At 56.2% G+C, this 10869-nt stretch overlaps 1 protein-coding gene across 1 annotated transcript in view; it reads left to right on the top strand.

Annotated features, from left to right (window-relative positions):
• Nucleotides 1–4381, top strand: part of Fgd2 (FYVE, RhoGEF and PH domain containing 2) — a 28354-nt gene extending 23973 nt beyond the window's left edge. Inside the window, exons 14-17 of the mRNA XM_013029636.1 lie at nt 555–688; nt 2479–2622; nt 3637–3783; nt 3985–4381. Coding sequence (XP_012885090.1) covers nt 555–688; nt 2479–2622; nt 3637–3783; nt 3985–4200 — 641 coding nt within the window. The 3' untranslated portion in view covers nt 4201–4381. The remainder of the gene's footprint in view (nt 1–554; nt 689–2478; nt 2623–3636; nt 3784–3984) is intronic.
• The last annotated feature ends 6488 nt before the right edge of the window (nt 4382–10869 follow it).

Below are 10869 nucleotides of genomic sequence, written 5' to 3'. Positions count from 1 at the left end.
CAGCTCTTCAGCTCAATGCTAGCACTCTACCACTTGAGCCACAGCGCCACTTCCAGCTTTTTTCTTTTTGCTTATGTGGTGCTGAGGAATCGAACCCAGGACCTCAGGCATGCAAGGCAAGCGCTCTACCACTGAGCCACCTTCCCAGCCCTAGCTGAGTTTCTTGACCTCTCTGGGCCTGAACTTGCTTCCATATCCATAAAACAAGATGAGCCAGGGGCGTGTGGCTTGCCTGTAGTCTATCCCAGCTTCTCAGGAGGCTGAGCTCTGAGGATCGAGGTTCAAAGCCAGCCAGGGCAGGAAAGTCAGTCTTATCTCCAATGAACCACCAGAAAACCGGAAGTGGTGCTGTGACTCAAAGTGGTAGAGCGCTCGCCTTGAGCTGAAAAGCTGAGGGACAGTGCCCAGGCCCAGAGTTCAAGCCCCATGACCGACAAAAAAGAAAAGAAAAGAAAGAAAAGAATTGTGTAAACTGCCTTTATGATAAGGAGTAAAAAGTATTAGCGCCTGGCTGCCCTGGGGGCCAGGCCGCGTGCCCACCCCGCCCCTTCTCCAGCTGCAGAGTGAGCAGCTGGGCCTGCGCGCCCCGCAGTGGATCCGGGACAAGATGGTCACCATGTGCATGCGCTGCCAGGAGTCCTTCAACGCGCTGACCCGCCGGCGCCACCACTGCCGGGCCTGCGGCTATGTGAGTACCTAGGGGAGCCCGGCCTCCCTGGTCCCACCCAGGCCTCCACCTTCCCTGTGCAGATCCTGCTCCTGGCCCAGCTCCTCCCCCCGGGCCCCCCCCCCGCCGTGTTCCATTTACAAATGGAGGGGGTGAGCCTCAGGGGTCAACAGACTCTAGACACCCCAGTATCAATCTTCCCCCACCTGCTGTCTGACCCTGCCTGCCCCAGGCCCCAGGACTAAGGTCAGGAGACAGGCAGGGTCCCAGATTACAGGCAAACTACTCCCCAGCAGCCCCAATCCACCACCCCACATATGGGGGTGTTCCCTTTCCCCCTTACTTTCCCTGCCCCCTGCAGCCCTAAGAGAAAGAGCCAAGTGAAAGTCCCTGAGTTCAAGCCCCAGGACTAGTACACACCACACTTGCTCCTCCACCCCCAAATACACACACACACACACACACACACACACACACAGTTACAGTAAATAAAAAAGCCAGGTGCTGGTGCTTCACACCTGTAATCTTAGCTACATAGGAGGCTGAGATCTGAGGATTATAGTTCACAGCTAGCCAGGGCAGGAAAGTCTGTGAGACTCTTATCTCCAATTAACTACAAAAAAAAAAAAAAAAAGAAGCAGCAGCAGCAGCAGCAGCAGGTGGGAAGGTAGCTCAGTGGTAGACACTTGCCTTGCATGCATGAGGCCCTGGGTTCAATTCCTCAGCACCACATAAGCAGAAAAAGCTGGAAGTGGTGCTGTGGCTCAAGTGGTAGAGCGCTAGCCTTGCGCTGAAGAGCTGAGGGACAGCGCCCAAGCCCAGAGTTCAAGCCCCACAACTAACAACAACAATAAAAAAAAGCCAAGGTAGAGCTATGGCTAGCCTTGAGCATAAAAGTTCAGGGATGGCATACAGGTTCTGTGTTCAAGCCCTGGGAGACACACACACACACAATAGATACATACATATATATATGTATACATATAAATATAAAATAAAACACTCTGAAGGCAGTGGAAGGCTGTTGGGCCTCGCCCTGACATCTGTGTGTTTGGGTGGTGGTGAGTCACCTTCTCGGTGGCCCAGGGGCCAGTTTCGGTCAGCCCCGACCACGCCCTGTGAAGGTGGGGTGAGGGCTGGGCAGGCTGGTACAGAAGGTGGGGGGGGGAGGCAGGAGGAGGGTGGGGTAGGCAGGGCTGGAGGAGGGGCTGAGCTTGCTACTTGACCACCCCTGCACCCCTGCACCCCTCCCCTCACACACGTTTCCCATCTACCGGCAACAACTTGCAGCACCCACTTCTTTTTTTTTTTTGGCCTGGGCTGCAGCTTGAACTCAGGGCCTGGGCGCTGTCCCTGAGCTGCTTTTGTTCAAGACTAGCACTCTATGGCTTGAGCCAGAGCGCCACTTCCAGCTTTTTCTGTGTATGTGGTGCTGAGGAATCGAACCCAGGGCTTCGTGCATGCGAGGCGAGCACTCTACCACTGAGCCACCTTCCCAGCCACCTTCCCAGCCCCTCATTCTTCTCTGCGGCTCCCCATGGCTTACCATCTCCCCAGCGTCATCCATTAACATGGTGCCCCCCAGGCTTGGGATCCTCCCCACCCCCACCCCCACCCCCTGCAGGCCCTCCACACGTGTGCTCAGTGCCTGGGGTTGTGAGGGCACGGATGCGAACTCTGCACGGGTCCTAAAGCCCAGTGTGGCTCTGCAGCCCAGCGGAGCCGGCAGGACAGCCAGGCTCTGTCCAGGTGGCCGGCGCCCGCCCAGGCCCACGGCGCATGCTCACAGCCGCACGCTCCCGCCCTCCCAGGTGGTGTGCGCCCGGTGCTCCGACTACCGAGCCCAGCTGAAATACGACGGCAACAGGCCCAGCCGGGTGTGTGTGTCCTGCTACGCGTTCCTCACTGGAAGCGTGCTCCCCGGGGACAAGGACCGGAGGCCTGGCATCCTGGAGGTGAGGGGCTCCCCATCCCCTGGGGCCTGCCCCCCCCAGCCCCGCTGGCCACACAGGGGCTGTCCCCAAACCGAGGTGAACTGGGCTGCAAGGTGTCACCCGAACTCTCCTACTCCACCTCTATGTCCCCATCCATTCGCCTCCCACAGTCCCCTGTGTCACTAATTCCATCTTTTGTTGTTGTCGGTCTCGGGGCCTGAACTCTGGGCCTGGGCGCTGTCCCTCAGCTCTTCAGCTCAAGGCGAGCCCTCTTACCACTTGAGCCCCAGTGCCACTTCCGGTTTTCTGGTGGTTTGTAGGAGATAAGAGTCGCACGACTTTCCTGCCCAGGCTGGCTTTCAACCTTGATCCTTAGATCTCAGCCTCCTGAGTAGGTAGGATTGCAGCACCGATTCCATTTTACAGATGGGCACACTGAGGCTCCAGGCAGATCACAGACTCTGTATTGACTCGAAGGTCTCCCTTGGAGACCAGGTGCAGGGAGGTGACCTCGCAAGTTCGCACAGCTGTCCTGAACTTTGGTGTTGTGCTGTTTTGTGCCACTCTGGGGCTTGGACTCAGGGCTTGGGCACTGTTTCTGAGCTTTTTTGCTCAAGGCTAGCACTCTCCCACTTTGGGCCACAGCTCTACTTTTGGTTTTTTGGTGGTTGATTGGAAGTGAAAGCCTCACAGACTTTCCTGCCAGGGGTTGTCTTCAAACCAAGATCCTCAGATCTCAGCCTCCCGAGTAGCTGGGATTACAGGCGTGAGTCACTGGTGCCCACTGTTCTGGTTTGTGCCCCCCCTCCCCGCATTCTCTGTTTTGCTCAGGGCCTCAGATCCTGGACCCCCTCACAGCTGCCTGCTGGAAGTGTTGGGGGGTTTCACCCTGAACCACCAGTACATCGGCCTCGGCTCAGACTCTTGCTGCCCTCCCCACCCAGTTCTGTTCCCCAGCACTCACAGGGGCCCAAGCCCAGGCTGCTGTCCGACACCGCGGTGCTGTCCCCTGACTGTCCCTCTTCCTGCTTTTAGAAAGGGGCCTCCCCAGGGCCTGAGCAGAGTGTGATCTGCGGCTTCCTGCAGCTGACCGGGGACAAATGGAGCCGGCCCGGCCCCCGGGGCTGGTGCGTGATCCCCAGGGATGACCCCTTGGTACTCTATGTCTACGCTGCCCCTCAGGTAAAGCCCTGCCCGCCCTTCCTGGGTGGGAGAGAGTTCGCCCCCGTGTGGCCAGGGAGGAAACTGCAGTCCAGGGGACCTGAAACCCTCAAGTGGCCTTTCAGCGCTGGGTCCAGACTTGGGGTGTGTGGCTGGTGGGGGAGGGGCACCAAGAGGCAGAATTGGAGAGACAGCAGCAGCCCACTGCTCTTTCCTCCCCAGGACACACGAGCCCACGCCTCCATCCCCCTGCTGGGCTACCAGGTGACTCGAGGGCCTCAGGGAGATCCCCGAAGCTTTGAGCTGCAACAGTCAGGCCAACTCTACGCCTTCAAGGCCGAGACCGAGGAGCTGCGGAGCCGCTGGGTGCAGGCCATCGGGCGGGCGGCCAGCGGCCGGATCCCCGGGGAGCCTGAGGATGGGGACCTGTCGGACTGAGCCTCAGCGAGTGCCCCCCTCCCCCGCAGAGACGGACCCCTGCCAGTGGCTTGGCCCCGCGGCCTCTGCCATCCACCCAAAATCCAGTGTCAGAAAATGTGAGGCCAACAGAGGGTCTGTGACTCCCACCTGTAATCCCAGCTACTCAGGAGGCTGAGATCTGAGAATTGCAGTTCAAAGCCAGCCCTGGCAGGAAAGTCCCAATGAATCACCAACAAAAACACAAAACAGAAGTGGAGCTGTGGCTCAGGTGGTAGAGCACCAGCCCTGGGTGGAAAAAGCTATGGGAGCCGGGCGCTGGCAGCTCACACCTGTAATCCTAGCGACTCAGGAGGCTGAGATCTGAGGATCACGGTTCAAAGCCAGCCCTGGCAGGAAAGTCCATGAGACTCTTATCTCTAATAAACCACCACAAAACTGGAAGTGGCGCTGTGGCTCAAGTGGTAGAGCGCTTGCCTTGAGCTGAAGAGCTGAGGGACAGCGCCCAGGCCCAGAGTTCAAGCCCCACAACTGACCAAAAAGAAAAAGCTATGGGAGAGTAGGAGACCCTGAGTTTGAGAGTGAGTGCCTGCGAAAGAAAGAAAAAGGAAGGAAGGAAGGAAGGAAGGAAGGCAGGCAGGCAGGCAGGCAGGCCGGCCGGCCGGCCCCTTTCTTTGGATGGGGCTGGCCAAGTGTCTCCTTTGCTGGGGCTCATGGACTGTTGGTGCTAACACTGAGAGGCCAGGGAGCTGGGACTGTGGTCACGCCGTGTCTCCCAGCTAGGACTGCTCATTACAATCACTCTGAAAAAGTAAAATAAAAAATACTGGTGAAAACAATTCCACACAGAGTTGGGAATGTGGCTCAGTGGTAGGGTGCTGGCCTAGCAAGCATGAAAACCCAGGTTCTATCCCTCAGCACCACATAAACAGAAAAAGTCAGAAGTGGCACTGTGTCTCAAGTGGTAGAGCGCTAGCCTTGAGCAAAAGAAGCTCAGGGACAGCGCCCAGGTCCTTAGTTCAAGCCCTAGGACTGGCAAAAAAAAAAAAAGAAGAAGAAGAAGAGGAGGAGGAGAAAGAAGAAACAACTCAGTGATAGCTGGGCACCAGTGGCTCACATTTGTAATCCTAGCTACTCAGGAGGCTGAGATCTGAGCATCACGGTTCAAAGCCAGCCCAGGCAGGAAAGTCTGTGAGACTCATCTCCAAAACTACCAGAGGGGCTGGGAAGGTGGCTCAGTGATAGAGCGCTTGCCTTGCATGCATGAGGCCCTGGGTTCGATTCCTCAGCACCACATAAGCAAAAAAGAAAAAAGCCGGAAGCGGCACTGTGGCTCAAGTGGTAGAGCTCTCGCCTTGAGCTGAAGAGCTGAGGAACAGCGCTCAGGCCCAGAGTTCAGGCCCCACAACCGGACCCCCCCCAAAAACAACAACAAACAAAAAAACCCAAAACTACCAGAAAACCAGAAGTGGTGCTGTGGCTCAAGTGGCAGAGTGCTAGCCAAAATAGCAATGTCTGTATCCCCTGCCAAGATTTCTCTTACTTGTTACGGGACACACTGAGGAGGAGAGAGGCCTGGGTGCTTTTTTCCTTTTCTGTTTTGGAGACAGGGACTTGCTGTGTCGTCCAGGTTGGCCTCAGTGCTGGCTGTGAAATGGAGAAGAGATGCCCTGCGCCGAGGCCTCCTGCTGCTGGTACTGACAGATAGGGATGGGTTCTTTTTGTTGTTGCTGGTGGTGGTGGTGGAGCTTGAACTCAGGGGCCTGGGCGCTTCTCTTGGCTCTTTTGCTCAAGGCTAGCGCTCTACCACTTGAGCCACAGCGCCACGTCCAGCTTCGTGGTGGTTAATTGGAAATAAGAGGCTCAGGATCTTTGCCACTCAGGCTGGCCTCCTGAGTAGCTAGCGCTACAGGCCTGAGCTTCCGGTGCCTGGCTTGTTGATTTGTTTTTGAGCTGAGGCTTCTCTCTGGGTAGCTCAGGCTAGGCCTCAGCCTCCAAACCCAGCCACCATGTATTCCTTTTATAATCACCAGAGCACATTGAAAGGAAGTAGAGAGGGACAGGAGGGAAGACTTGTCTGCCTTGACCCCCTCCTGGGGCCTCAGCCCCCATGCAGGCCCCCTGCACCAGCCTGGCGGGGAGTAGCCCCACAGCCACAGGGAACGGTGTGGAAGTGTGGAAATATGTCATGATGCAGTGCAGAGGTAGGGGCGGTGCTCAGGGCTCCTCCAGAAAGCCACGGACATGGAGAACCTGGGGGTACCCCCCGCTTGCTGCTGGGGTTCGGGCAGGACCGAGTGACTAAAAAAGCCTCAACTTTTTTTTGGGGGGGGGAGGGAACTCAGCGTGACTCTCTTGCCCTGATAACTCTGGGTGTCCCTGGCGAGGGGCGCTCTCATGGCTTCTAATTTCTTCCTCTGGAGCCCCCACCTTGGGAAGGGCCAGAGGTGTGGCCAGCACTCTGGAGGGGGGCACTTACTGAGGGGGTGTTGAAGGCCAAACCCAGGGGGCCCAGTGCATGCTGGACAGTGCTTTACCACTAAGGGATACCCCCCTGGACTGCCTTTTATCGCCAGCATCTACATGCACTGATTAGGCAAAGCCTGGCAAGATGCACACCTCAAGTCACCCAGCCTAGAACAACACGCCAGCCTGAAAGCACCCAGGCCCTGCTGACTCCTGCAATTGGCCCCAACTGGCACTAGGGGGCAGCACATCACAGTGGTTAGCAGCATGGCAGATGACTGGCTGAGTCCTATTGACAAGATTTTACTCCTAGTGTTTCCTAGACCACTGAGAACAGGTGTCCAGCACTCAGATCAGCCGCAACCCCATGCTTGCTACCCATCGGGCTTCGAGGTTCTCTATCAGTTGGCTCTGGCAGGGCAGGCGGTGTCAGCGTGGGCCCCTAAGCTTCGTCAGGGGTCCTGGTCTGTCCTGATTCCTCACTGTGGAGCTGACTGAGTAAGGTGTCCGAGAGTTAGGGGAATACAACCTCTGCATTGTTGTGAGGTAAAACTTACAGGCAGTAAAATCCACACGTTTTAGCCAAGCTCAGCCCCTCACTCCTATAATCCTTGCTACACTGAAAGTGGAGAGCCAGCAGATTCCAGTTCCAGGTCAACTCTCAGAGACTCATTGCAGCCCAGTAGCTGGGTGTGGTGGTGTACACCTGTCATTCAGGCTAAGTAAGAAGCACAAATAGGAGTATTTTTGGTCTAGGCAAAAAGCCAGGCACTGCCTCAAAAAGAAACTGAGCACAGAAGGCCGGAGGTGTGGCTCAAGTGCTAGAGTCACGGCTTAGCAAGTGTGAAGCCCTTCGTTCAAACCACAATATCACCAAAAAAGATTTAAAACAACAACTACCCTCTGTCATCTAAATCTGTAAGTCTGGGCCGAGACAGACCTTGGAGCGCGGTGTTCCCAGAGGCGCCGCTCCAGCCCCGCCCCTGCCTCTGGCAATCTTTGACCCGGTTTCTGAACTATAATTTGGTCTTTCCAGATGTCTGTGAATGGAAGCAGGGCTGGCGCCTGGCTGCCTGCTGCAGCCCCACGAGCCTCTGGGCTCCCGGGGCCCTGTGGCTGGCTCCCCACTAGCCAGCTGAAGGGTGCTGAGTGGTTTGGGGGTGACTTCCATGGGGGACTGTGAATAACGCTACCTGGAGTGGCAAATATCCCTGTGGTGGTGTGTGTGGGAGCGTGCGTGTTCTTCTCTCATGGAATTGGGTCACCGGGTTATACAGTGAACATGTGATTAATTTTATTTCAAACTCCAAAGCTTCAGAAGCAGAAGGATGAAGTTTGAGGCTAGACTGGGCTATGAGAGACACTGGTCTCAAAAAAAAAAAACAACTAGGGTGAGTGGCTGAGTGGTAGAATGCTTGCCTAGCATACATGAAACCCTGGGTTCGATTCCTCAGTACACCAAAAAAAGTCAGAAGTAACACTGTGGCTCAGTGTCAGTGTGCTAGTCTTGAGCAAAAGAAGCTCAGGGACAGTGCTCAGTTCAAGCAAAGGGATTGGCAACACACACACACACCAGCCAACAAGCCAGGTACTGGTGGCGCACCCCTGTAACCCTACCTAATCATCCTAATCAGGAGGCTGAGATCTGAGGATCAAGGCTCAAGCCAGTCCAAGCAGGAAAGTCTGTGAGACTCTTATCTCCAGTGAACCACCAGAAAACCAAAAGTAGAGTGGTGGTTGTAAGTGGTAGAGTGCTAGAATTGAGTGGAAAAAGCTCAGAGACAGTGCCCAGGCCCAGATTTAAGCCCTACAACCACCACCACCAACAACAAAGTTTACAAATGTAAAGAAACAAGAACCTTTCAGAGTAACTCTACTACAAATGGTAATCATTGGCATACTCACTATGTGTCAGTACATTTTTTTTTTTGGCCAGTCCTGGGGCTTGAACTCAGAGCCTGGGCACTGACTCTGCGCTTGTTTTTGCTCAAGGCTAGCGCTCTACCGCTTGAGCCTCAGCGCCACTTCCCGCTTTTTCTGCTTGTGTGGTGCTGAGAAATCAAACCCAGGGCTTCATGCATGCAAGGCAAACACTCTACCACTGAGCCATCTTCCCAGCCCCAGTACCTAGCGCTTTCCCAACCCTGGGGCCGCGGGCATCACAGGATGGGTGCATGGTGCCAATATGAAGAGCCCCAGGCCCTGCAGCAGGTGCGCTGAGGGACCCGGGCACGCCCCTCGCGCTGGGACACGCCCCCTCGCGCTGGGACACGCCCCCTCGCGCTGGGACACGCCCCTCGCACTGGGGCACGCCCCTCGCGCTAGGACACGCCCCCTCACGATGGGACGCCCCTCGCGGTGGAGCACGCCCCTCGCGCTGGGACACGCCCCCTCGCGCTGGGGTACGCCCCCTCGCGCCGGGACACGCCCCTCGCGCTGGGGTACGCCCCCTCGCGCCGAGACACGCCCCTCGCGGGGGATCACGCCCCTCGCGCTGGGGTACGCCCCCTCGCGCTGGGACACGCCCCTCGCGCTGGGACACGCCCCCTCGCGCTGGGACATGCCCCCTCGCGCTAGGACACGCCCCCTCGCGCTAGGTCACGCCCCCTCGCGGTGGGGTGGCGGAGCGGAGCCTCCTTACTGGGTTTCACGAGGAGACCAAACAAGGCAATGCAGGCCGGGACCCAGCCCACACACAAGCAGGAGCTCAAGAGCTTCTCGCCAGGACTTTCAGGCATTCCTACATTCCTGGGATAACTCCTTCCAGCCGAGGAGGGCGGGGGCGGTGCCTTCCCGGCCAGCACACATTCCGGGGAGCCCCCGCCCCCTCGCACCTCACCCCTCCTTACGCTCCGAGCAGCAAGCGATCGTTAGAGCTCCGCCGCCCTCCTGCGCCCCCTGCTGGCTGGTCTACACGCGAGTCTTTTATTATTTTATGATAGATAGATAGATAGATAGATAGATAGATAGATAGATAGATAGATAGATAGATTATAGATGCATTTTTTGGGTTGGTCGTGGGGCCTGAACTCTGGGCCTGGGCGCTGTCCCTCAGCTCTTCAGCTCCAGGCGATCACTCTTGAGCCACAGCGCCACTTCCGGTTTTCTAGGGGCTAATTGGAGATGAGAGTCTCACAGACTTTCCTGCCCGGACTGGCTTTGAACTGTGATCTTCAGATCTCAGCCTCCTGAATAGCTAGGATGACAGGCCTGAGCCACCAGCGCCCCGCTTAGTTGCATTTTTGTGGTATTAAGAGATTGAACCTCACCCTTGCTAAGCAGGAGATCTACCACTTGAGCCATGCCTCCAGCCTTCCTCTTTTAAGTACAGCCCAGAGTCAGCCACTGGTGGCTCACACTGTAATCTTAGCTACTCAGGAGGCTGAGATATGAGGATCTTGGTTTGAAGCCAGGCAGGAAAGTTTATGAGACTCTTATCTCCAATTAACCACCAAAAAAGGTGTGAGGGGAGGGCTGGGAAGGTGACTCAGTGGTAGAGTGCTTGCCTTGAATGCATGAGGCCCTGGGTTCGATTCCTCAGCATCACATAAGCAGAAAAAGCCAGAAGTGGCACTGTTGAGCGCTGTGGTAGAACGCTTACCTTGAGATGCTGAGGGACAGCGCCCAGGCCCAGAGTTCAGGCCCCATGACTGACAAAGAGAGAAACAGAGAAAGAAAGAAAAGCAGCTGGGCCAGGCGCAGGTGGCTCATCCCTGTAATCCTTTCTACTCAGGAGGCTGAGATTTGAGGATTGCTCAAAGCCAACGCTGGGCAGGAAAGTCCATGAGACTCTTATCTCCAATTAACCACTAGAAAACTGGAAGTGGTGCTGTGGCTCAAGTGGTAGAGCACTTGCCTTGAGCTGAAGAGCTCAGGGACAGCGCCCAGGCCCAGAGTTCAAGCGCCACGACCACCACCACCAACAAAACAACAACAACAGCAGCTGGAAATAGAAGCTGTGGCTCAAATGATAGAGCACTAGCCTTGAGCACAAAAGCTCAGAGACAGCATTCAGGCTCCAAATTCAAGCCCCCAGACTGGCACACACACACACACACACACACACACACACACACACACACACAGAGTCTCTCAGATTTGTTTGACCAGACTGAGATCAGGATTATAGATGTGAGCCACCCATGCCTGGCTCCATAGGATGTGTGTGTGTGTGTGTGTGTGTGTGTGTATGTGAGTGACATTTTCTGTTGGTCAGTTGCTGGA

Source organism: Dipodomys ordii, unplaced genomic scaffold, assembly GCF_000151885.1.
Source record: "Dipodomys ordii isolate 6190 unplaced genomic scaffold, Dord_2.0 Scaffold120, whole genome shotgun sequence".
In the NCBI taxonomy this organism is placed as follows: domain Eukaryota; kingdom Metazoa; phylum Chordata; class Mammalia; order Rodentia; family Heteromyidae; genus Dipodomys; species Dipodomys ordii.
The sequence above is the reverse complement of the archived record's forward strand: the minus strand, read 5'-3'. Positions and strand labels throughout refer to the sequence as shown.